This window comes from Strix aluco, chromosome 4 (genome assembly GCF_031877795.1).
Source record: "Strix aluco isolate bStrAlu1 chromosome 4, bStrAlu1.hap1, whole genome shotgun sequence".
NCBI classification, from domain to species: Eukaryota; Metazoa; Chordata; class Aves; order Strigiformes; family Strigidae; genus Strix; species Strix aluco.
In genome coordinates, this window is record NC_133934.1 from 59,471,689 (window position 1) to 59,499,134 (window position 27,446).

Here is a 27,446-nt window from a genome sequence, read left to right on the forward strand (position 1 = left end):
CTTCAGTCACTCTGCACAGGTGGGTCAAGGTCCTCTTCTACCAGCCTGAAAAACAAGCTTCATGGGGTGAGAGGAGGGGGCATAAGTCCCACCAAGAGCAGCCCCCAGACCGCACCTCACTGGCCAAGTCTGGCTAGGTCACTGGTCAGCTCACTGGCCAAGACTGGCTAGGTCTTCTCCAGGCTCCCTGGGAGCACCTGTGTCCCCCTCTGCAGGGGGATTGCTGCCCACCAACAGGGGCTAGGCCCAGCACGTGTCCTGCAGACGCGCTCTCTCTAGCTTTTGTGTGTGACTCCAGGCCCCACATTTGCATCATGCCAGTTGCCAGCTGTGGGGCTTGCAAAAGCTCTACCTGAAGAAACAGTTATATGAGCTATGCTTGAAGTGATGTAACACCCTTCCAGCCTAAAATTCTACTGATGTCAATAGTTGTGAATTAAACTCCAAAATGGCACAGAGTTGCATTCATGAAATGCATAACCCTCTTAAGTGATAACAGGCCTGAACTGCTTTTATCTTCCTAGATTTAGCCTCTGTTACACAACAGAGAAAAAGTTCCCAAGAAAACAGTGCTCCCTGAAACAGCTGTGACCTTACCTATCTTACAGACAGATACCCTGAATGGTCATCAGCCTACGTGTGTTCAGTTTATCTTATATAGATAAAGCCATGTTGAAAGAAAAGCTTTAGTGAGGAAGCAGAAGAGGTGAACAGCAAAGTCTTTGTTAACTGTATTTAGCTCTCTGTCTAATGAATACTTGGGAAAAAGGATTTAAACGCCCTCAGCAGTTACAGTGCCACCATTTGGATATAAGTGCCAGCATTGTACCGACCAAACCTAGGATCCTTAGTATTTCTAGTAAAATTTAAAAGGAAAAAATACTGATCCAAAAAAATTCTTTATGTATGACCTTTAAGGTTCTTTTAGCAAAAATAAATAATTCTATACAACACAATCCAAAATAGTATTTTCTATCACTGTTTCCTTTATTATAACCTCACCTATGACCATTTCTATGGTTAGATGAGTTAGATGTAAAATACACAAAACATGGCTCATTTTTAACAGGTAAAACTAAATTTCTGCATCATTTGACACTGCAGCTGATACACTAAAGTGTTGGTACTTCATTAATTATTTTGCATGGAAACACAGTATTTCTATTAATGGTCAATTGCATGAACATCCCTAAGCCAGCATGATCTTAACAAGTGACACCATGCTCTGCCATTTAATTTCTATTGAAGGTGGAAAAATAGGTCATTGAGAAGCTTAGTGCCATTTTCTTCACCATCTGCCCTGTGGGTTGGTGGAGCTGCCATCGATGCTGGGTGGCAGCAGCTGTGGTGCATTCCTGGGGTGTGAAGAATTACAGTGACCGCAGAAAGGATTTGAGCAATGAATTGCAAATGGAAATCAAGGAACAGCAGCTGGCAGTAGCAGGGTGGGGACTTGGGTTTTTGTAGCAGGGTTTCGGTGGTGTGGGAGGGTCTACAGGGGTGGCTCCTGTGAGAAGCTGAAGGGAAGGGCAGCTCAGGAGCAAGGATAAATCTGTTGAGCAAAGCAGTGGAGCTCAGCCTGGGCTGAACAGGCAGACTGTCAAAGCCCTTGAAGCAGCAGGGTCTGGGGCTGTCTTTACACTCGTGTAGAGCAGAGAGGAAAGCTGAAGAGCAGTGTAGATGAGAGGCAAGACAGAGCACTGTGCCCCAGCAGAGTTCTTCTGGCTTCACCTGTCTTCCCCAGATCAGTAATTTAGGCAACACAGCCTACTCCTTTGCTGTGAAAGACGTTACAAATAATTCCTTTTAATCCTTCTCTGATGAGCTTGAGATAGAGCAGCAGCAAGGGTTTGCTCCCTGCCAAGCCCTTAGGCCTCCACAGGGCTGGAAGGTGGCAGAACAGGTGCAGCTGAAGGTGTTTATGTGGGTTTTTCCACAAGGGATTTTGCGGGCACATCACTCTGAGGGAGCAGAGAGGGCACCAAGCTGCTTGGAGGAGAATGGATGAAGAATGTTTATTCAGCATTTTCCCATTAAATGACGTGGCAAAGCCTCAAGAAACTCCTTGGCCAAGCTCAGCATCACTGTGAAATCTGTGTTGTCTTGCATGGACTTACCGTCAGCTTTGTGAAATGCTTCAGCTTTGTCTTTGAGGCAACCATTGTGCACGAGGGACAAAGCGTAGCTGAAGGTAAGGCTGTGCCATGCTCCTGGACAAGCAGGCAGGGGAGTGGCAGCTACGTCCCCGTGACTCCCCTCTGCTGTGGCTGGGCTCCTGCACAGGCTCAGCTTCAGTCATTCGTGCCTGGCATCTGTTCCAGGCCAGAAAGCATTTCTCCTTGCCAGGATGGTAACAGACAGAGCGCTGCTGGTACCACATGGTGACAGATACCTACCTGGCCATGCAGTGCTAAAGGACAAGCGTGACACACTTTATTTTGTCCTGATATCATCTCTCTGTGTAAGCAGCAGCTCACGTTTGGTGGGATGTCAGGATGACTGATTCTGCTGGGGATTTTCAGCACAAGGTCATTGCAAGTCATGGCAGCTTGACACAGGAAACTAGAAAGGCTCTTTTCTGCTTGGGGTATAAGGATGACACTCCCTACCATAGCCTTGCCAAAGGTACTGGCAGAGTGTGTAGTACATCACAAAAGCTATACCCCTTTGCTTCTGTCACAGTTTAAGCACCACGCAGCCACTCATTCACTCCTCCCCCGACCCTGGTAGGATGGGGAGGAGAATCAGAAGGGTAAAACCTCATGGGTTAAGATAAGGACAGTTTAATAGGACAACACAAGGAGAGAAGAAATAATAATACTACTAATAAACAAGCATATAAAGTGAGCGATACCCGATATAATTGCTTACCACCCAGAACCTGATGCCTAGCCCGTTCCTAAGCCACAATCCCTCCTCCTCCCTGCCAGCTCCCCCAGGTATATACTGACCACAATGTCATATGGTATCAAATATCCCTTGGCTAGTTCTGGTCAGCTGTCCTGGCTGTGGCCCCTCCCAAGTTCTTGTGAAAAATAACTCTATCCCAGCCAAATCCAGCACAGCTTTCCATAGAACCTTAATAAAAGAAGGATTTACATGCTTCATCTCTGCTCCTACCTCAAATACAGCTGTAATCCAGCCTGGGTCACAGGTAGCTGGAGTAGCATAGAAAGGTGGGTAGTGGAACCAAGGAAATGTATTTTCCACCATAAGCTTGAAACAATCCTATAATGCCCACATCCTATTTTTTTTCTCCCCAGTTATTGTTGGAGTTCTTCCCAACAGCAAAGCTGCACCTACCTTGGAAATTGCCCTCTGCTTTGCTACATTTGCTCTTCCACTCTCCCTGTGATAATATTGAAGATGGTAGGCAGCACTTCCTGATCTGTATATCCAATTCCATCTTCTTGCTGCTCCACTTCCAGGCTGCTCCTTGGGCTGGCTCCCAAACCAGTCCTCAGGAAGGTCACCAGGGTCTCTCACAGCCCCATGTGTGCCCATTGTGGGCTTCCCACGCTGCTTTACCCTCCTCCCTCTGCCTCCAGCATATGCTGCCTTTGCTCAGAAATCTGCTGTGGGGCTGGAAACCTTTCCAGGGGAGAGTGGTGGGGTTTCAGCAGGGATATGCTGCAGCCCAAACATTTATGCTTTGGGTCCTGCCTCAGTCTTTGGTTAGTCCTGCAATAGATGCAAGTCACCTTATTGATTTGTGTATATGGGGCAACAAAGCTTTTATTTTCCTTTATAGACTGCTTTGGTTTAACTACAAAATATTAAGACCAAAACAAGCCATGAAATGCTCTTGCTGTGCAGACCAGGATGGCTATGCCCATCATTTAGCATGGGTGCTTGCCTGCATGAGTTGTGCTGCAGGCAGAGGGATGGGTAAAAGTGATGTTCAGGGAACAAAGGACACACAGTCATTCAGAAAAAGGCTGGTGCAGGAATGTTACAGAGCAGACGATGCCATCAGGAGCTGTACAACAGTGCTGGCTGGGCTTGCTAGCGAGTGCTGCTGTGTTTGCACAGTCTCTCTGCTCAGAAGGTATCATGATGGACAGGGATTGTGTTTCTTACCAGAGAAGGAGAGAGTAGGATTTCTAAAGTGTAAGCATGTAGGAACAGGACATTCAAGTATTGATTATCTGTATGATAGGCACTCATAGCATACAGATGCACGTGCACATATACACACAAAGGAAAAAACATATAATGCTTCTATGTGATACACAAAATATGAACTTGATAGAGATTTGCTGGGAAATGAAAGACAGAGTAGCCACGCTGTAGTCTCATAGCTGGAGAATCACTTCTCTTTTTCAATAGCTGGACTTGATGGCAGTATAGAGAATGAAATGGACGTTCTAGATTAATAAAATGCAGAGACAGGTTTTATTTTGAACCAAAAGTTAAAATTTTATTTGGAATATCAATATACCCCCAAAAAATAAAAATAAAAACTTCCTTTTATGTAGTGAAATAGCCATTTGAAAATGGTAAAATAAACATATTTCTCATAATATTCTTTCCTAGTTATTGTACACATATTTAAGGTTTTTTTTTTCTGAATATAAATCTAGCTTGCACTTTAAGGCTCCAAAAAGCCTAAAGCATGTAGTGGCTCTTTTGAGAAAGCAGATAAGTCAATTAGAGCTGTGTTTTTTCAGCCGACAGGCCTGTTTGAACCTGTCCAGGGCTGGACAGAAGTGAGACTTCTCAGGAAGGTCACTGTTTCAGGCGAGTATTATTTTTTACCCTTTGGGAAATACACTCTAACCCCACTTCATGCAGCATTTTATTGAGCTTTATGATGTACTGGGGAGGGCCCTGGTTCCCCTTAGCTGTCAAGTTCTTGTGCAGATCCGATCTTATTTGTGTTGGTACAGTTGGTGTAATTTAAGAAATCAAATCCTACCCTGTGGTATTTGCTCTACTAGAAATTAAGTCTGTAACAAGGCACTGATCCTGCCTTTACCCCGTAAGCAAAAGGTTTCTGTGCCTGTGCATCGCTGCACTGACTTCAACGGGGTGATTATGATAGCAGGAGCAGGGACTTGTCCTTTAGGTTGCTTTTAATAAAATAAATGGAATGGAAAATGTATTGAAATAAGCCAGTAGAAACCCACCGACAATTCTGAGTTGCAATTCTTCCCTTTTAGAGGGCTCCTTGACACTAGGCTGGAAAATGTGACTGAAGACCCATATCAGGGCCTAAGTGATGCCCCGAGTGGGTTCATGTCACCACTAAGTAAATAACAGGGGGATTTAGGTCTTGCATCGCCTGCTGCAACTGGGCTGCAACAGGCTGAAGCAAAGCTCCCTGAAGTCATGGGACATCTCACCAGCAATCTCACTCCCAGGAGGCACTGGGCAAAGTCCTGAACTTACATGGTATGTATGGTCTGCAATTTGCTTTGATTTCTTCCTTGATCAAAGCCATTTTTATTACTTGAAGTATGTCTGTATTAATGATTGCTATATAAACATGTTATACTTCTGTTCCTGGTTCTGAAGTACAGGATAGACTGCAACTAGTAGAGATATTACTGCACTAATGTTATATCTGGCACTGCTTACAAAGGCTGCTGTTTCACAGTCACAACAGTTGGGTGTCTTATGCTCTTTGTTGCCTGAAAACCACATGAATATTGATCCCTGAGGTACTATTGCTCTCAAGTAAAACATTGTCCCAGGTTTCTACTTTCAGGAAAGAAAAATGAAATACACCCAGGCCTTAAAGTTCATAAGTTGTTAGACCATGGATGTTCCTCCAAACAAATCCACAGACCCACACTTGCACTCAGGGAGCCACTGCATAATTAACTTCTGCAGGAGGGACCCCTTCACGCAAGCCTTATTCCACCAGACATCCCACCCAGGGTGCCTGGCACTATGCAGTATACCCTCCTCCTGCTTTTCTTTTCCTCATTTTAGGAAGGAGCGAGCGTTCAGCCTGGAAATACTTTCTCCTGGGATACGGGATAGGTCTTCTCCCTTCTTGTCTCTCCTGCAATTTGTGCTCAATAATGTATTCCTACTACAAAACTCGGTTCTGTCAGGTGATTCCTTTTGCACGCTTTGGCCCTTATCTTGAAGTAAAAACTTGTATTAGTTTACTGTGAGATTCTGGTGAGAGGTGTCTTTTGGAGCCAGCCACTCTTGGGTGTTATCAATGAGCCCAGACATAAATCATTTGTGACTGAGTTACAGAAGGTCTGTAAGAATGAGTTTTCCCTCTCATTACAGGCACAATTTAAAGAGGCTGCAGAATTACCCAAGTTTTTTTTCTTCCACTAACTAGCCAAAACTATTTTCCTTAAAGCATTCACTACACAGAAGTAGTGTTCAGGAAGGACCCTATTCTGCTTGCAGCTGCCTAAGTGTAAATCCATACCAACCTTTCTGGTTTTATTTCAGTACATCGGATTAATGCGTCAAAACATAAAACACAGACTTCGACCCTGGCAGACTGACCTTATCGCCAGTGTAACTTCCCTGACTTTAACAGTGAATCCCATAACAGCATTTCCAGCATCTGTGGTGGTTGTCACAGGTCCCATAATACTTGGTAATTTATACAAAGTTCCAGTTGCCCGTGGTGTGTGTGAATGCAACAGAATTACAGCTTTATTTAAAATAATTAGGAAAAAAAAGAGTTCTGGTAGTAGACAGAAAAACTTGAAAGTGTGACCCCAAGACTCAAACCAAGGGAAATAAATAGGACCCAATTAACTGTGTTTATATCTTACAGCTCGTAGGTTGGAACAGCTGGAGTATTGTTGAGGTGTCATTACATTAGGATTGACTGGCTCAGTGTTTAAGTACATGGGAGTGGGTTAAATGTGATGCTTAAATATCATGGGTGTTTCAGGAAGAAAAAAAAAGCAAAACAGTTTAAGCTAGTTTGGTCTTATCCTCAATTTCTTTAATGTCAGTTACCACATTTGACTCTGCTGGAAAACCTCAGAGGAAAAGCCCAATGGTATAGCAGGGCCATAGGACCTGTGTAAATGCATGTGATACATCATGTCCTGAAGCAAATGGCAGCGTCACACTGCCATTTCCAGCCAATTTCCAGCATGACAATAAATGTACCCTGATTTACCACTGTCCCTTACGTGCCTGATCCCGCTGCCCCTTCCCTACACACATGCTCACCTGCAGCCTAGTCACCTGCCAGACTCCCACTGAATTCAGCGTTGAGCCCCCCTGCATGCCAGGGGTGCACCCACCCTGCGTTTTGGGGAGGTCACTCAGGCTGGTTTCTGCACTGGAGCTTCTTCCCATGGAGTGAGGAAGGCGGCCCTCACCTGCCCAGCCCTGGCTGGTGAGGCAGTGGGCACGTCAGGGAGCAGGTGCTGGGAATGGTGCCGAGGTACCCGCGAGAGCCTTGAGAGGATGGGGTCAGAGTGGGTGAAACTCTTGCTCCACTGAAGTCAGTGTCGGCATTGCCAGCATTGCCATCCAGCATGCACAGGTGTGGGGTTTTTTTTCTCTTATCCAATTAAGGAAAACAGTGTATGAAACACAGTAAGTTGTTAGCAACCCACCCTGTTTTCTGCCAGTGTTAAACTTAGGCTGCAAGTCCTTGCCTTGCTGTGGTGTCACTTCTTATTGATAAAGTTTATGGGACTTTTAAGTCATTACCCATAAGCCTCCAATTAGCAGGAGATGTGTGAGGTTCCTTCCCCGCTGCTCAAATAAACAGCAGTCGGACTCACCAGGTCTGTTCAAAGCAGAGCAAAGCCTCCACTGACTTCACAGGGTCCAAGGTTTCTGCTTCAGCTTCAGCTCCAGACACCAGACCACTTCCAACCCCTCTTGCTTTATTTGAGAGACCTAAGACACACAGGACTGAGGGTCTAAATGGCACGATGGTGGGCTTCTCCCAACGCTTCTCATCTAATTGCAGCCAACTTTAACTTTGCCTTTTCCACTCTTAACTGGTCTTCTTAACCTGCTTCTTAGCCAGGGCAAAATTAAGCATGAGGAAAAAGTCTTATTCAGCATTATAATTATCTACTCCCAAGCTGTATAACAAAATAGTTTACACATTTAATTGGTTTTGTCTAGTATTTCCACATATACAGTAGTCCTATTAATGAATATCATAGCTTCATTACTGCATATCACATTTTGCTATTTGTTGTGTACCATAAAATAACGTCAGCACATCAATAACTTAAATAACACAAATGTAAACTCATTTTCTGGTTGTTATAATTATGATTTTAGCCTGCAAAGGCTTTTTGATTTGTAAGACCATTCACATAACATGGAATGTAACTTTATTTGTTTTTCTTTTGTATATGAGACACCGAAAGCCCTTGTCATCTCTTAACAGGATACTAAAGCAGCTGCTTCATGAATGACAGCACAATTAAAGCTAAAAATCATAATTAAAAAAAAAAAAAACCCTTTGTACTGTACAATCTCAAATTAAAGCAAGAAAGATAATGACAATCTTTGCATTAGCTAGGAAACGTGATTCTCTGCCACTGGGCTTTTTTTTTTCTTGTTGACAATTCACAGAATGTGTATATGGGTGTAGTTATAGGTGTGTGTATATCCTATGCAGAACAGCAGTCCCTATTTTGTTGATCTAGTTCTTCTAATTGTTTAGTTAAACTACCTAACTGATACAATTTAGAATACTACATTAACACATTTAACATCAAGTTTACATACTTGCGTCTTTGAAATACTAGGAACTTTTACACATTTTATTTGGCTTTGTAAGGACTGGAATATCACAGATAAAGCAATCTACTTGTCTTTGAAAGAATATGGCTGTTCTCAACTAACTCTCTAAGGTTCAGAGTGAAATACATTTCTCCTTATATCTGTAGCTGACTTCAGAGAAGAAAGAGTGTCTTCTTAAGTGGTCAGTCTGATGTTACAGTACAGATTCTGCAGAGAGAGAGAGAGATTTAATGAAGGATAATTCTCTCTGGACTTTAGAGTTAAGCTGCTGCAGCAAAATTACTCCATTTAGGCTAATTTTTTCTATACAAATCTCAAAAAACCTATTCCAAGTATGTTTTGTAGTAGTATCTCCACATGACCAGAGGAGGGCACTTTGAACATCTTTGCACTGCCCAGGAGGCAGATGCAGAAGCACAGTGTTACCCAATGTCACACAGTCCTGCCACCTCTTCCCACCCAGGCAGGTGTCCATGTGTCCACAAAAATACAGAATCCGTATTGTACCACAGGGCTCTGTTCTGAAAACAGTGGCCAGATATATCACTCCCTTCTTGCTAACTAGGATTTCTTCTGATTTCCCCCATTTAATTCAGTGTTGCTGCAGGTGAAACTGAGATTAACAGATAATTCCTAAAAATCACGTGAGGGGAGTTGTCTCCCTCTCCTTCCTGAACAACCCTCTGCTATTAGCCCCTGGTAATTTAGCAAATATTGATTGATTTAACCCTCTATGACTTATCCTGCTGCAGAAATTCCTTGCCTTTAACTGAAAAATGCACTTGGAAAATGCACTCTCTGAGATATGTATTGCAACAGTGCATCTTTTCACATTAAACTCTTGTAAAAGTACTGCTCCATTCCGCCTTCTGAGGGAGGCGACTCCGCATCCCAGACCTGCTCCCCCCAGCAGAGTACATAGCGGAGAAATCAATCTCTTCTCTTTTCCATTCATGACCACAGTGTGGAGTTCAGCCACTTTCCATGCAGGAAACATTCTCCAGGGTTTCATTTTGGCTAAAGGTATTGACCTTCTATGGAAAAGATTTTAATTTTGCAATCTTACTGTTATCATAGACAGATTTTTTTTTGTCACTTCTCTGCTTTGTTTTGTTCAAGTTTAATGCTGCAAAATTATTAGAAAGGATTTAGAAACTTCTTTTTTTTTTTTAATAAAAGTCTCTGCTCCTCCCTGGGGAAACACACTGCTTATTTAATGTACTTTTTCCCCCCCTCAACATTATGCCTTTTCTCTTTTCTTCGCTTTCCTTCTCTCTTCTTCTCTTTTTTTCTTTCCTTTTTTCTCTTATCTTCTTTCTTTTCTAGAGCAGACAGGTACAAGAAGGAAGTTGTCTTTCATCAGCAGTCCTTTGAGATAGAGTAGAATTCAGTGAGTCCTCACCATGATAGGATCATAAACTTACTGGGTTAAACCAAGCTAACTTTCCCTAAGCTGCCAAGTTTTAGCTGCACCATACATATATGTGTTTCCTTGTGCCATTTTCTTTTCTTATAAGTTTGTTTTTCTGGATGACCCTGAGCTATGGATTCTCATTTCTACCACTAGTCAACCTTCCTTTCTTTTCTGGTTTTGCCGATATAGGCCTCAAAGAAAAAATGGCAGAAGAGCACAAAGTAGCTGAGGTACATGAGAGAGGACCAGATGATGTTCTGCACGTGGGAATGGCACTGGCCCTGCTGCATCCAGGAGAAGACCAAGTAATTGATCACACAACCAATCAACATCTGAGTGATCTGCGACAAGGTGATGAACATGGCAAATTTGCGTGAGACTCTGAAGCCAGCAGCCCGCAAGGCATAGTAAGAGTACATAACGGCGTGTACTCCATAGTTCATAGTCATGAACCAGCCACCGCCAGCCACCATGTCCTTGTAGGAGTACCAAGAATAAAGTAACACAGTAATGTGATGGTACCAGTGTAAGAAGATGAGCTTCTGTTTCCTAAGAATAATGAATATTGTATCACCTGTAACAAAACAAAAAGAAAAAAAAAAAGGAGGGGAGGAAATGAGAAACATATTGAACAATTCCATAATTACTGCAGTGCTCTCTTCCCGTTGATGTTGCTGGAGTATACACTATTTTGGAGCATGAAAAAACACTTCAGCTCTAGATCTGAGAGCCTGTCTGATCTGAGAATCAGCTTGGCTCCTAATCTCTATGCAATCTTTGGAAAACCAATGTATCCACACTTTCCTGTGTGGCTAACCCCTGTTTAAAAACTCCATAGGTTTACTTGGTAGCCCTCTGCTGCAAACATAATCCATGAAAGCCTGAGCTGAAGTAGGTGGATGTATGTTTCATCTGACTGTGAGACTGTCCACGATACACTGTGACTAGAAGAGAAATGCAGCTTGACAGAGAGCAGAAAACCTGAAGAGAAAGCAGCACAGTGTCCTCCAATTCAAATGCCTACCTGCAAATTGAGCCTAGTTAAACTCAGTAGAGCCTTTTGAGGTACTATGCAAAAAGCTCTTGTGTATGCAACCTACAATACTGAAAGGTATGTAATTGTCAGAAAAAAACACTTCTAGAAAGAAATTTGCATCCTTTTCTGCAAATTCATGTTGCTATTGTAAAAAAGTAAATTTTATTCCTCTTTCCTGCTTTTTTCTTCCTTCTGCTTCTCGTGATTGCACTAAGCATCCGTGCTGGGTTTGAGTGGCGAGGTTTTTAGCAGCGGGGGAGACAGTTAAAGCAGTGTCCCCCTGTGAGAAGCTTCTTGAAGCTCTCCCAGCTTCAAGTTAGACCCGCCTCTGGCTAAGCCTGGGCCAATTAGCAACAGTGGCCACGCCTCTGTGATAATGTATTTAAGAAGGGGAACCTGAAAGGGGGAGGAGACTTTGAAGAGGTGTTATAAGAAGGACACCTGTGTGAACATTGAGGTCAGTAGAGGGAAGGGAAGGGAGGGAAGCCAAGCCAAGCCAGAGGAGGGAGCCCTTCTGTATCCTGTGGTGAAATGGCAGGGCCACCCTCCATGCTACCCATGAAGGTCACTGGAGGAGCAGAGATCTGCCTGTGGAGGACCCGACACCAGAGCAGGTGGCTGTGCTAGGCTGGGACTCTGTAGGAAGAAGCAGCCCCCAGTGTTGTAGTTTGGCACTGGGCAGACTGCAACACAGGGGGTGACCCAGGCCAGAGCATCCCATGGGGAGCACTCATGGTGGGGAGTTTGTGGTAGACTGTTTCCCGTGAGAAGGACATCACATGGAGCAGGGCGAAGAGTGCTCCCCCCAACCCTGGAGGAAGAAGCAGCAGACTGACTGCACGCCCCCATCCCCTGCCCCTGTGCTGCTGGAACAAAGCTGGGCCTGGGCAGAAGGTAGGGGTGGGGCGAGATGTTTTAAGATAGGTAACACTTCTCACTGTTCCATTCTGTCTGTTAAGTGCTGGTTTTGTTAGTGTTTGAATAAAAGTGATGTTCTTGTTTTCTTCCCCTAAGGAGTCTGTCTTTTGCCTGTGACTGTTAAATGGGTGATCAACTGTTCCCTGTCCTTATCTTGATTCCTGAGCCTTTTGATTCATTTCTCTCCTTCCCAGCGCTGGGGGGGAAGGAGTGAGTTAACAGCGTGGTGCTTGTTTGCCCTCTGGGCTCGAATCCAGGACAGCATCTCAATTAGATGTATATATGTATGCTACTTGTTTTCTGTTGTTATAGACACAGTGTTTCCAAAAAAGATACCTGAGATTTGAATCCAGGTACTTATTTCTACATATATGTATCCCAGGAAATCCAAATCATGAAAGTTAGTGATGGGTGGAACCAAAACTGCACTGTCTGCACAAGGTCTGTAATAAGCCATAATGCTACTGTTTACTTCATTAGCTGCAAGATGTTGACTCACATTTTTGTAATTAATCATATGTTCAATTTGTTGTTGCTGTGCAGTTTTTAAGAACTAAGTTTCTGTGGCTTTGCAATAATTTAAGCAGCAGGAAACCAAGGGATTCTGACGCAGCAAGGCAACTGGTGTCTGTCTCTTTCCAGTTTTTACGCTGATGAATTGCTTTTCTGTAATTTGCTGAATCAAATTCTCTGCTGAAAGGTAAAGACTTATTTTTTGTTGTACACCTGAACACAGTGAGTGCTGCAGCCCTCTGAGGTTTAGTAAGGGCATCCTCTGAAATGAAAGCTGGAGGGCAGCTAAATTGCTGCCTCCTATTTCCCATTAAGACAAGCCTTTCTTGCATTAAGAAGCCACGGGATGAGAACACATGCAGACTGGCTATTAAGTTGGCTTTGGTATGTATATCATAAGTATCATTAGCAAAAAAAATGCTGGAGAGACAGGAGTTTATAAGAATCGGGAAAAGCTAGAGATATTATAGGAAATTCGTTTCTATTTGGAGGAAGCAGACAGCTGCAGCTTTCAGTGTTTAGGGAGGAAGCACATTACTGTTCATAATTGTACGCCTACATGTGTATTTAAGGATGAATGTTGCAGAATGGAGGTAGAACCTAACTCAAAGCTTCTTCCTGACACAGCTGCTGTAGCCCACCCTTCACTTCTGTACCCATGGGGTGAGTGACTGCCAATTACGCTACTTGTATTTACTTACAAGTAGTTAAGGAAGAGGTATGGACCAGATTGCTCTTACCTTGACTGCCCTGCTGTATATAATCACTGCAATTTAATCCTGGGCTGGGAATAGTCTTATTCAATTGCACATTGCTCTAACTTCAGTCAAGCTGGACTTAATCTCTAGAGACTAAAACATGCAGAGTTTGGGGTTGGTTTTGTTTACTCAGTTTTTCTAAGACTAAACAAGACCTCAACAGCACTGAGACCCTTCTTGTGCTTCCTGCACAGACATTTCCGCTCTAAATATGTGTAGTGAGAGAAAGGGAAGGAGGGTACTCACCTAGTTCGGGTGCTTTGCTTAGCACAAATGCATATGCCCAGAATTTGCTGACAGGTCCAATGTAAAAACTCTGGTCACACACTGACTGCTTCAGGCCTTTGGTCATCAAAATGTACAGCATATAAGCACCAGTTCGAACAGCACCAAATATACTTTAAAACAAAAAGAGAAAATGAAGAAAATTGAGTGGACACTTGAAATTTACATGCCATCACTTCAAATCGTTAAGAGAAAAAGGCCATAAATGTGCTGAAATAATACATTTGAGACAGCCTTAAAGCTGGAGCAACTCTGCTGGTTTCTAGGAAGTTAATCTGAACTCAGATTTGTAAACTGGACTCCAGCTGTATCACCTGGTGAAAGTCTGGAATAGTAATGTCAATGTTTTTTATTTCATTTCTACAGGAATGATCCTTCATATTTCAGAAGCAGTGAGAGACATCTACTTCAGCTGAAAAGAATGTGCAGAGTTTGATGCTGATGGCTGGGAGACTACAAGAAATGAGTTGATAAAGAGCTGTCATCAACATAAGCAGGACTAATTCCCTCTTTTGATTTTTCTCAGTTCTCTCTTGTCTCTCCCTGTGTTTGTTGCACCCACAGGACCTCTGAGCACAGACAAACCCAGGTAGGGCGCACAGACTTTGATGGAGGGTCTCAGTCAGGCCATGTGTTTTGGTGCATATGCTGTCTTCACACTTCATCTCTTAACAGGTCTTTGCTAACAGAGGAATCTACTAGTTGAATAGAGCCGAAAACAGCAGATTCACCCTCACCTCATCAAAGTGAGATGCAAAGTAACAGTCTTCTGTAAATGAGAAATGAGATTTGCAATGGTATTAATTGGTACAATTACAGAGGGGATAGGGTTAGGTAACAAAAGATATCCAGCTGATGTAAGGAACAAAGGCTTCTGTCTCTGCAGTGAGGAGCTCTGCAGAAGGAATTGCCTCACTGTTTTTAGGCAAGAACATGCTTGCCCATTGTCTACCATTGTAGCTCGTTGGCCCTTCAAAAGCTGTGACGAATACTGGGTGAAACAAGCAGCTTTCAGAAAACTGGAGAAAAGAAAGATCCGATGTCCTTTGGGGCTGAGTATATCTTACTTTATGTCTACATCATATGACCCTGTGCCTCTAGCCTTTAACTTCTTTGTGACCTTGTCCTACTCATGAATCCTCTAGTTCCTGCCCTGCCTTAGTGTCTTTTGTGACTATTGCACACCAGTAAGCAAACCAAACCACCTAAAATTGATGTGGGCAATGCAAGCTACCTTTTATGCAAAAGTCTGTGAAATAAGGAACAGTTCATTTGAAGTTATCGATTCTGTTACTTGTCCTTGTCTTGTGAAGTCATTATTATTTAAAAAATGTGTTTTAAAATCATCAAGGCAGCTTCAAAAGTTCAGCTCTATGGTAGTTCTTATGGTACTTGGTCAGACTAGATGGTTCAAGAAAGCCTGCCAAGCATAAAAAACTGTTGACCTAAGTTTTTATAATTTTTGCACTAAGTATTTAGATTTCCAAATCTGCAGCATTGATATATTCAGTCAAATGTGCCTGCTCCTAAGGAGCAATGCACCTTGCTCTCCCCTGTCTGCTGCATGCACTCCACAACCAAGTGGAGTACCATGCTGCCTGGTGCTCTTCAGGCTCTGTCAGTGGCATCACAGATGGGGCTCTATGGCCAGGTCATACCTGGGGAGATGTGTTATGTTCTGGCTCCTGCACCATTACACTTCGATGCCTGAGGTTTCACTGTGCCATCAGGAAATTCAGACAACTGCAAGCACTTAAGAAGCTACTGTGATTATCCGTTCTTTGTACGGTGGCATTTGCTCATGGGCTCTACTGCCAGGTGAGTCCTCTTCTGCTATGTGCAAATAAAAAACCATCCTGCTGTGGTACAGGTGTACTGAAGGAGCTTAGCTGAGTCTGGGTTTCCCACGAACACTGCCCAAAGTAATGCACATATTCTCAGGCTTAGGCAAGACAGCTGTTGCAGTCTCTCGTGTTCATCCACTCCTGCATGCAGGAGGGATAGTGCAGTATTCTTGACACCTAGGCAGACCATAGTGCATCCTCTCTGTGTAGGGTTGTTCCCTCCCAGAAATGCTCTCTCAGCATGCTTTTCTCATGTCTTTCAGGGATTGGTCCTTTTAACTCAGCAGAGAGTGCCAAAGCCTGCAGGAGGAGTTTGGAAATGAGGTGCAACTTGTTCTGTGTCTTCTCTCTGGAGTTTAATGCATGCCTCTTTTTTTTTTTCTCAGGAATTGCATTTCTCATTCCCAAGAAGACAGGAGATCCTGACAGAGATGTGATCTGATCACTTCCTGAGGCAGTAAACTCCTCAAGCTAGCCAGGGCAGGCTGCTGCTTGCTCTTATGTTTTGGGTGGTGGCAAAACTGGGTGGAGGAAGATCAGGCAGAATATCTAATGATACGTTGGTTCTCCCATTAGCAAATACCTCAGTGCTGACATTAAAAAGGGGGCAAAAAAGGAAATTTTAAGTTATGAAATCAAATAGCTGCAAGCTATACACCCTTCCTTGTACAGAAGCTGTATTGCTTTTCTAAGGCATCATTTATTATTAAAGTTTTAAAACTAAAGAGAATTCTGTGCCATGAACACAAACTCAGCTGAGAAGAGCGCTTGTTCAAGCAACAGGCAAACGTTGACTTAACTTTAAGTGACTGAGTATCAACACCCCCAGGGACTTAATGTGGACTGATAACAGAGCCAAAGAGTATTTGCCCTGTGGGGATTACAGAGTTTCACTTTGCTGTCCTTGAGATTATAACAATATAATTCTTCCTGTCTTTCCATTTAGCAATACTGCAGCGCACATGCACACACACACTCTCACCACACGCTTTTCTATAATTTCGTAGCACAGTTGCCTCCTCTAGTTCTGTGACTCCAGCTACTGCTCTACATGGTGTGAGTCAGACTAATCTGAATTTTTTATCAGTAAAAACCAAGTTACATTTTCACATAATTCACAAGGGAAGACTTTATAAATAAGGAGGATGGCAAACTGGAAGTAACTGATTCAATTACCTAAACAGATGCCATGAGCAGGTAGCTGTTTATAAGATGTGCTGCATGCCAAAACACTACCCTGCCACCAAGCACACGCCACCGGAGACAGAAAAAGATCTAATCCATGTCTGCAAACGTGCCTTGGACCCAGAGAGACAGGACTGCTTTTTGTGCCTCTGTCACTTAATCTTGTTTGTTCTGTAAGGTAAGATCAACCAACAAATTTCTATCTTGCAAAAACATGATGTGCAGCAGAGTGATGACATTGCTTGCTCAATAAATCACTTCTGCTTCATTTTGTCCTCGCCCTGCTCTCTGCTGTAGCTTTTATGAGGTATTGAAACAAACTGCTTACCAAAGCAGTCTGTCTGGTGGGAATCATCCACAGGGATTTTAGAAATAAGGTAGCAGTGAATTACTGTACAATTACAGCCTTTTGCAACTAGAGAGACTGATCAGAAACAAACTGCACCAGCTAATGCAGCTTTCTCATCTATTCAGACTCAAAATGTCCTACGTTCTCCTCTCTTCAACCAGTGACTTCTCTGGTAGATGAACAAATGCCCAATTGAGATTTTACTGTCCGTAATACAATCAAAACATACCCATGAGCAAAATAAATACTAATACTTTTCCCTCACAAACTTGTTTTCAAATGAGGGCCTCAGAACACAGCCAGTGCATGGGTTAGGTGTGGCATTAAGGAGAGAAATCGAGGGCTGGGGAGCTAGCTGATTGGAAGACAAAGCAGGTGTTAGTGGCCGAAGCATATTACTGCTTTCTGTTCCCTCCATCCTACTTACCAGGAGGGACTGAAGTACTTGTTTCTCAAAAGCCTGAGAGGGCAGCAGGTATCTCAAGACTCTAGTTCAACCCCAGCTGGCACTCTAGCAGACTCAGCTCCTCCTTGCAGTGAGGAGGAGACTGCCTATTTTTGCTAGGGCTGCTTTCTATGTAGACCCGTCACTGCACTTGGGTCCTGACACCTCTTGGACATCCTGGTCCAGAATTTAACACTGCAGAATTGAGCAGGGAATGTTTCTTCCACATAAAAAAAATAAATAGATTAAAAGTTCAGCACAGAATATATTAACACTTCCTAAAGGATTTTAGTGCTGTGATAATTTCGGACAGGGAATTCTCTGCTCCAGTTTGCATCTTAAAAAAAAACCTTAAACTAACCAAACACACCATGCAAACTGTATCTGCAGAACTAGGTAAAGATGGTATTGAAGGGGGTAAAAGTCTTGACTGTGGCTAAGGTGAATGTAGAATATGTTAGCTACAAGCTACGCATCAGAAGTGGAGTATATTTTTGAAAGCATGCCATCCTGCAAACACAGCACCAGCAGAGAGCAGCAGGGAGACCACAGCCAGCAAGACCCAGCTGTGCTGGGCAAAATTACAGGCTGGTAGAGACTTCAAGCACAGCCTTACCCAGGCTCACAGGCTGTTCAACATGGCCCAAACCACAGGTGCCCAGCTGGTTTAACCAGTCTCCAAGGTGTGGGACTACCCTCTGTCGTGGGTGTGCTGGGTTAGTCTGGCAGCGAGCTGGCCAGGCACTCAGCCGGAGTTCCCATGGGTCCGGCTCCAGGTCCCTGGCTGGGGCCTGGCTGGAGGAGAGAAGAAATCTTAATTCTGCCCCGACCCACTTACATGGCAACTCATGGGAGCACTGGGAGGTGACATAGAGCACGTGGTCCTCCTCCATGAAAGCCACATTGAACAGCCGGTGGTCCTGTGAGAGCAGCCGAGATCACCTTACATGCAGAGTCACAGCCCTCAGACTGCAGCCTGCTTGTACCATAACGGCTAAAAAAAAGGCAAGCAGGTTCTTTGTTGCTTCTTTGTGGTTTTGGGTTTTTTTTCATTTTTGCATGCAAAATATTTACAGAGGAAGAACTCTGAATTCGAAATAAATGTTTAAAGGTCAGCAGGTGAAGAACACGGAGCTTCCTACACCTTCCTTCATGACAAATCAAACCGCATTCACCTTTCTGTTCTGTTCAGCAGGAATATTTCAGTGGTCATATCAAGTTTCCCTCCTGCTGCTGAAGAGCTGGTCTCTTAAAACAATAAAATGGCCTTTCTGTGCCCTTCTGATTTAAAACCCATGGTTCTCAGAAAAGAGGAACAAGTTGTGCTGCTAATGCTGTGGCACAGGAGCACAGAATGCACAGGGACCCCTCGGTCTGACACATCAGAGTGGCAGGGTAGTCAAAAAGCACACCTGGTGAAAGCAGTTACTGTAAAAGGGCAACAGAATATTTCTGTGCTTAGCCAAGCAACAGAAAACACGTAAAATACAAACTGATGCTGGGAAAATGCACAGAGGAAGCATCTATAAGAGAAACAACTCCATGAACTAAGTTTCTTGAAAAGAAATGCAGCTGAAGCCACCTTAATCAGAGAGCTCTGAATTCCCCAGCAGGGTAGCTACCCCCAAATCAGCACAGAAACTCAGAAATGCCTGATATTATCAAGTAACATGGACCAAGGTGGGTGCATCTCCATGTGAAGGAACATCTCTCATCTTTTAGCCATTTGCTCGCTGTGCTCTTTGATTAATTCCTAAAAATAAGTTTGTAACAAAGCAATTTTGCAACATGACCAGTAAGTTTGTTTTGTAATTCTTTTGAATATTTATGGAGCTTTTCTTCTCCACCTAGTAAGGGCAGGCTTCTTTCAAATCACTCTTACCTTCTGCAGTCTTGTGAAATGTGGTCCCAGAGTACCAGTCCATCAGTGATATGCACCAAGTGGATGACACAGCAGGGACAGAGCTAGGTCACAGCTTTCTTAAGAAACTGATAAGATTTTGTTGCTAGAAATGAAACTGTACGAGATTTCTATCTGTCTCTCACAAAACCCTGCTTTGGCCACGTGACAAGGAACAGTAGTTTTGCTGAATCAAAAGACACAGTGTCACCTTTGTAGGATGCATACGTTGAAGGGGCCACTTGCCTTGCCAACCAGCAGATGGAAGGGTTTTTTCCAAGCTTGTCACAGAATTATTTTTGCCTAGGTGACTTCAGATAAGGTTGGCAGACCAGTGTTGGGAAATGGCCCTTTCCAGGGAGGAAGCACACAAGGATAGGTCCTACCTAGCAAACAGGGCAGGAGTTCTGGGAACATGCATCTGTATGGTGACCACACACTATACATACAGCTGTATTGTAAGAAGATATACCTAAACTATTATCTGTGTAGACAGGTGAGGTAACCAGATCACAGTGTGCTTGCTGCTTTGTTACTGCTGCGGTGATTATACTATCAAACCAGTGGGAAGGATGGAAGATTTAATGAATCATTGGCCTGCTCCCAACCTAAAATCTGTGCTTACATTTTGCAGTGGCTTCAGGTCCCGCAGGAGCAGAGTACTCTGGGAAACTGCTAAGCTTTGTGTCAAAAAGAGAAGACCATCAAACAAAATTTTAGTATTTAAATCAGGAAGTTTATGGGAATCTACCCTCATAATCATAGAATCATAGAATGGTTTGGGTTGGAAGGGACCTTAAAGATCATCTAGTTCCAACCCCCCTGCCATGGGCAGGGACACCTTCCACTAGACCAGGTTGCTCAAAGCCCCGTCCAACCCGGCCTTGAACACTTCCAGGGAGGGGGCAGCCACAACTTCTCTGGGCAACCTGTTCCAGTGCCTCATCACCCTCACAATAAAGAATTTCTTCCTTATATCTAATCTGAATTTACCCTCTTTCATTACCCCTCATCCTATCACTACACTCCCTGATATAGAGTCCCTCCCCATCTTTCCTGTAGGCCACCTTTAAGTACTGGAAGGCCACTATAAGGTCTCCCTGGAACCTTCTCCAGACTGAACAACCCCAACTCTCTCAGCCTGTTCTCATAAGGGAGGTGCTCCAGCCCCCTGAGCATCTTTGTGGCTCTTCTCTGGACCTGCTGAAGCAGGTCCAGAGCTGGACACAGTATTCCAGGTAGGGTCTGACAAGAGTGGAGTAGAGGGGGAGAATCCCCTCCCTCGACCTGCTGGCCACACTTCTCTTGATGCAGCCCAGGATACTGTTGGCTTTCTGGGCTGTGAGTGCACATTGCTGGCTCATATTCAGTTTTCCATCCACTAATACCCCCAAGTCCTTCTCCACAGAGCTGCTCTCAATCCACTCATCGCCCAGCCTGTATCTGTGCACAGGATTGATGTGACCCATGTGCAGGACCTTGCACTTGGCCTTGTTGAACATGGTGTTCGCACAGGCCCACCTCTCAATCCTGTCCAGGTCCCTTTGGATGGCGTCCCTTCCCTCCAGCATGTTGACCACACCACACAGCTTGATGTCACTGGCAAACATGATGAGGTGCACTCAATCCCACAATCTGTAAAGAAATCCCATAATCTGTAAAAAAATATAAAACTGCTTTTTTTTCCAGTTCTCCCAAGATATGACTGTAGTGGGTAGTTTCTTTCTAAAGTTGAGCCAAAATGAAAGGGAATGTCCAGGTTTGTTTAAGCGGTTATCTGGGTGGTGTCAAATGAAGAAAGGATATTAGGGTCTGATTTGTGCTGACCAAAATTATGGACTAACAGCTTATTGGTGCCTGGGAGCTTATTTAAAACGTATTGTTCAAAAATCATTTTGTGGGTAGATTTGTCAGACTGTTTTGATGCTGGGAGAATTAAAACCATGAGAGTAGCCTCCCCAAGAGCCTGCCCGACAGAGACAGCATTCATTCCAACATGGGGAGGGGACTGGCAAGACATGCCATCACACACCAACCTTCTAGCATACAGAAGCAAAAGGGCGAGTGAGAAATATGTTTCCTGGCTAACTAAGTTTCCCTAAACTTAAAGAGTGCATGGGCACATGTTCACAGGGTATCACAGAGAGCAAATGCAGGTCCTGAGGACCCCCCTTTCTGGGCGGTGGATGTGTGATGGAATGTAGCAAAGGAGCAGCACAACCCACCAGAATTCACAATTGCTTTGCTCTGTTTTCTGACACCCAAGCTGCTCTCGGGTGTTTGTCGACTGGCTAGATTTCATTGCAGCTGTTCCTCCCCCCCTCCTTTTTTTTTTTTAAATGAATCACCTCTTAACTTTTTGTGTTTCTTTTTCCACTGATGTGCACATTCATCCACATCTGGCCACCTTTGCAGGGGAAAGGGAGGAGCAGTACTACCTTCATTGAGCAATGTGCAATACACGATGGTGCAATACTAAAAAAAAAAGTTGGATTTTCCAGATGGAATAAATCCTCCAGAAGAGAGGAGGAATTAATTAAGCCTATGACAATTCTAATATATAGTTTCACTAAAAGGTTGTCAGGCTACCTAAATGTTATCTCAGATGTGACTCCTGTCTTAGTTTGCCTTGACTGTATTCAAACGTCGTTCCATAAAATCCTGGATCTTGTATTTAAACAGGTGTAGAAACTATAAGATTGCTTTAGGTTGATTGCAAAAACATGATATTTTTACTGTACAAGAAACCTATCATTAAGTACAAATGAAATGTGGGCAATGACCGAAAGATATTATTGGCTGTTGTTCAGTGACCTACATGGAATTAATGGCTCTTATGTTGATCTCAAGAAGTTAATGAGAGCTGTGGCTAAGTCAGTGCAATATGACATGTCTTCTAATCTCACAGAAAAGCAGCCTGGAAAAGGATCTGGCAGCCAACATCCTAAATGGTCAATGTGACACAAGGACAGCCTATATGAAACATTCATATATATTAATAACTTGCTCGAAGAACCAGCTTTGTAAGTCTGCACCTGGTTATTAAAAATATTTTGCTAGGTTTGTGGAACTAAGGGTTACATTTTTCAAATTAAATGAATCAGTCTCTTGATCAGTGAAGGATACACAGCGATATGGTTGGTACTCATCTAAGTGATAAAGTTTGAAAAATAATAGTACTGACTACAGATTTGGTCTCTCTTAACTCTAAATGTAACATTTACGGAGCATTTTACAAGCATTTAAAAAAGAGGACTTCCTAATAGTGAGTTACCTTGAAATCCTAGACACACTTGTTCAAATTACAGCTGATGAACTTAGCCCAACTGTTATTTTTATAAGAAATGGCAAGAAAATTAATATAATTAGGCTGTTGTTTCATCATCCTTCAACATTTCTGAAGTGCTTTCAAGCAGCACCAAGGTTAGTGATAGAGAGAGGGAGACCCGATCCTGCAGAATCACTGTTGTTAAACACTTATAAAGCACTTCCCTGTTTTACCTCCCAGAACTGATCCAGGTACCTCCCCAGAAGACCTTGTCTCCTCATCAAAGCCACCTGTGATGCAGACATCTCCTTTCTCTCCACAGAGCAGACCTTCCTGTTGCCGTATCAAAATTTTGGTCTTGTCTGTTTTCCCACAGCCAAGTGACCTACCACCTCCAGCTTGGGCTGTCCCAGAATTACAAATGCCTCAACAATATTCAGGCCAGCAACTGTTTTAGGTCAGGCATCCCTGTGTGAAGCAACTGCTAAGTACAACGCTGTTTGTAAGCTGGGGTGTCTTCAGGTTCAGACTTAACTTTCTCCAGACTTCTTCTGTCCATGTTGGCATCTCCAACGCCTTTAGCATTGTATTTGTAAATATTTCACAGTCCTCAGTGGCCTTTACTCTGTGACAGCCTCGTAAAGTGGCTAAGCCTAAGACCCATTTCAAAGACAGGTGAGGCAAACTGAAATTTAAGTGTCCTGTCAAAAACCTGTGTCTGAGTCAGGATGAGAAATGATGTGCAACATCACAAGTTGTGGTTCAGTGTCCTACCCATGAGGTCTGTTTGATGTAAGTAGAAAGAGGTGTGACCTCACTCTGTATCAGTGAAAACAGTATTATTGAATTAACAGTAAACACACTCCAGTAGGAGGAATTTTCTCCAGAGAGTCCTTTGACCTGCTATAGATTTTCTTTTCACTTTTTAAAGTTACTCTCTAAACCTTCAAGTCCCAAACCCTCCATCTTAACTACCCAAGGTACACCTATATCTGTAAAGATAAATAGTTTATAGACATAAAAGCTGTTGTTACACCTCTTATCACATTTTCATTGTCTGCACATCCGATATTTTGGCAGCATGCTTTCAAGACCTAAAAATACAGTGATGCACAGAGTTATGGTGCAAGTTTACAAAGCTGTGCTGTCCTAGAAACACAAACAGCTGGAAACTTCCTGACCTAGCCAGAAGACCAGGTAAGAGCAAGACGTGCCTTCCACAGACTCAAGTTAGACTCTTGCTTTCATTCTGTTTCCCTTCACGTATTAGGCAAATACCAGGGTGGATTTGGCTTGACACAGCTGGACACAAGCCATAGAGAATGTGAACCTACGGAGTGAGTTTAAGAGCGTCATTGCTTCTATGTCCCCCCACACTGTCCCACCCCTTGAATTTGCATAGGACCAGACCTCAACAGCTGACCTTGTCATAGGAGAAAATATTTGGATTCTTCTCCCTCACGGAATTTTTGCAGTTGTTCTAACTATTGTAGTTGTTTTGTGTTAATGCTCCCTGCTGATCCCCTTACTCGCACCAGCAACTCCAGAAGAAAATCAAGTATGGATCAGAATCCATGGTGGGGGTGCCTAACTCCTTGCAACATGGGCAGGTACAAAACTCACACTAGTGAGGTGGAAAACTCAATGCTAATGTTCTTAAAAATACCTGTTTTCCTTTACTAATGCCCTCAGTTGATAAACTACAAAAATGCAGGTTTTAATCAGCAGCAACTGATTCTGTGGGAAGCTCATTTGAAAAGTCTTCTATCTACCAAAGTCTATGAAGGAAAAGCCTGAAGACATAACCAGTGCGTCAACCACAGACAAAAACAGAACCCTAAATTCTCATTTTAAAATGAAAAAATCTCATTATTTCAAAGTCAGTCTTGCAGAGGACTAAAATGATTGGGTTTTTATGTTCAGGATTTAGGACTATCACGCTGTTACTGTGCGCCTAAGCTGAACTCCCTTCTGCTCTATACTATTTGCATTTGACTGGAAAAAAATTACTGGCTATCTTTCCCATATTTTCCTTTAACAAAACTAAATTTGGGCACAGACATGAGAACATGTTACTGAGTCTTCTCTGGTGCTGATGAACTATGCTAAGTATTTACATGCTCATTCTGTCTATGGCAATTTTAGTGTAAAACTAAATTTTAGTGTAAATCTAAATTTTAGTGTAAAACTGTAAAACCAGAGAAGGAGGTTTGTGCTACCATATTTTACCCCTTTGTAACTGTGTTTAGACAATCACATGCTAGGTACCACAATTCAGTTGATAGCAGATAACTGAAAGCACAGTAACTCCCTTGTACCTGTGTCCTCCAAGGCCTTGCCTATTGATAAAATTATCTGGGACCATTATTTACTCTCTTACAATGGGCAGGAACAAAAAAAAATTATGGAAAAAGCACCTTGGTCCCACAATATACCTTTTTCCTATGGTAATGGAACACCTTTAAAAGCACGTTTTCAAAAATTAACAAAACAGTTATTTAAGAGCACTTATGTCAATCTCATTCTTTAAAAAGAACACAGAACTCATCCTCTTCAGCCCATGTGTCTGAAAGGTCATAAGGTATTTATATTCTTCATAATGACTAAACTATTGTAAATAAGAGCACAATTTTCACAAACGATTTAGACTAAGAAACGTTTTTAGCTTCCCAAACTCTCTGAAAGCTTGAAATGACTAATGATTTTGCTCCCACTTGCAATTTTACCTCTCCAGCTGAGGGAATGCATTATTTGAAAACGTTCATTTTCTCCGAGGAGGTGTATGTGGTAACTAGCACTGGGCAGTCTCTGTGGTTCTTCTCTACTTTGAGGTCCTGTACCTGCGCATCTCACAGTGAGCTCCGCAGGTCCTCCCGCACTGGCGCTACTCCACCCCTCACTCCGCAGGCAGGCAGGCTGCTGCCTCCACCTGCCCGCTACCTGCTCACTTGTGCCAATTTGGCTGACTGCAGGGCTGTGCTGTTTAACTGGACAGGTGAATCATGCAGCTAAAATAGTCTCTCTGCCACTTTTTTTTAAATGACATGATTTCATTGCTCTCCGTCACAGTGAGGAAACCGAAGACCACAGAAGGTGGTATTTCCAGCCAGCCTTGGCGCTAGAGAGTCCAGTGGCACTGTGGTCTGAGCAGATACTCTGCTCTGGGAAGACACTGAAAAGGCATTTAAACTGCTTTGCATCTCTGCTGGATCTTGTTTCAAATATGGTTCTTTTAGAGGGTGACAGAAAATCTCAAGACTGACTCAAAAGTCACTTAGGCTATGGTTGGGAATACAGCAGGAACCATACCAATGTTGTATTAAGTACCATTCCCGTTATATATGATTGTTACATATTCTTTCTACATAACCCATTGCTCTGAATAACAGAGTAAGGTGCCTCCAAAACATACTTACACAAAGAGTTAGCATATCTGCAAGGGCAGGAGAACACCAAGAATTTAACAAGGCCCAACCGCAAAACCTTCCTTCTAACATCTTGCTGCCCAGCTGCTCCTCAGCCTCCTTCCCCCCCATCTCCTGACCAGGAAGCAGAACAGATGGGTTTTGTGGCTCACCCACAGAGTCCTCCCTTATCATCCTTGAAGGTGATGGAGTCTCATTCAGGGCGGAGTCTAAGCCACAGTATTGTTTAAAAAAAAGGTAAGAAAAGGGGGAGATAGTGTGGCGCTCACCCAAAAACCTGGTGGTCAGCAGTACTAGTAGTGTTTTATAATGGGTTGCTCTAGCTCTCAATACCAGCTGTGTGAGCAAATGTTGTGCTGATCTTTGCAGTTTTTATCACTCTTTTGGCAGAAGACTTTTCTTTGCATAAGTTCACACATACTTTGAGGTTTGGGTTTAGTCCTATCAAAATCCCAAAACAAAATTTGAGAATTCCCCTTCCATCTCTAGAAAAGACCCCCATCACTGCACCAAACACACAAGCCCTGCTTTTCAGACCTTTCTACTGTATCTGATCCAGATGTCTCCCTAGTAAGCTTTTCAATGCAAATCATGACCAAAACCTGAAGCCAGGCCAGCTCAGAGTGATTTAAAAATTGTGCAAATATTTTATATGGCTTTAAGAAATAACATATCATTTGTGCAAGTTTATATACCCGTAAGCATATGCATACATGCCTGGGTGGTTACTAGTTTCACATGTGATAAATTTTGGGGAGGGAAATGAGGTACATTAAGGTGACAGCTCGCTCTGTGGTTTTCCAGTGAGGGCAGATACTGTGCTCCTTGCAACAGTCTTTTTTTTCTCCTTTGCAATAAATCCCTCGATGTGGGGCCACTCCCTTCAGCCCTTCCTTCTCGTCAGCAGATTTCCTAATCACAACTCACCTGGCTTCCAAAACTATTTCTTTGTCTTTTTTATTGACAAAACTGGAAAGAAGACCAGGCTTAACTTATTTCTCTCCCTCTCCAGGGATCTCATTAAGCATACCCAAACAGTGACATCTCTGCAGGGCTCCAGATCAATGGACACTGTCATCTGGAGATTTTAATCACATTAATACCACAGCAGAGTAAAATCCATCTGATTCTCCTTTGCTAAAGTGGCAAGCTCAACACTTTCGCCAATTGCTGCAACTACTACTCAGAAGGCTTATTTATATGTGTGGATAAAAATCAATCTACCACAGCTACCACCTTCCAGTCCCTCCTCACAGAGCCTGAATTCCCTCTCAAGAAAATACAGTTTGATCCCCCAGACCTGCCTTGTTTATGATAGGGATTAGCTTTATTCAGACAATCCTGAGGAGCAGAGTATAAAAATAATCAATAAAGTGAAGCTCTCTGAGCTGGTGGAAGAA

The 27,446-nt window shown here is 43.2% G+C and overlaps 1 protein-coding gene across 3 annotated transcripts in view; it reads right to left on the bottom strand.

Annotated features, from left to right (window-relative positions):
• Positions 1-8,034: 8,034 nt before the first annotated feature.
• Positions 8,035-27,446, bottom strand: part of ELOVL6 (ELOVL fatty acid elongase 6) — a 79,148-nt gene continuing 59,736 nt past the window's right edge. For all 3 annotated transcript variants that reach the window (XM_074823268.1, XM_074823267.1, XM_074823270.1), the window contains 2 exons: positions 13,592-13,743; positions 8,035-10,694 (listed from right to left, as the gene is read on the bottom strand). In XM_074823268.1, coding sequence (XP_074679369.1) covers positions 10,270-10,694; positions 13,592-13,743 — 577 coding nt within the window. In that variant the 3' untranslated portion in view covers positions 8,035-10,269. The remainder of the gene's footprint in view (positions 10,695-13,591; positions 13,744-27,446) is intronic.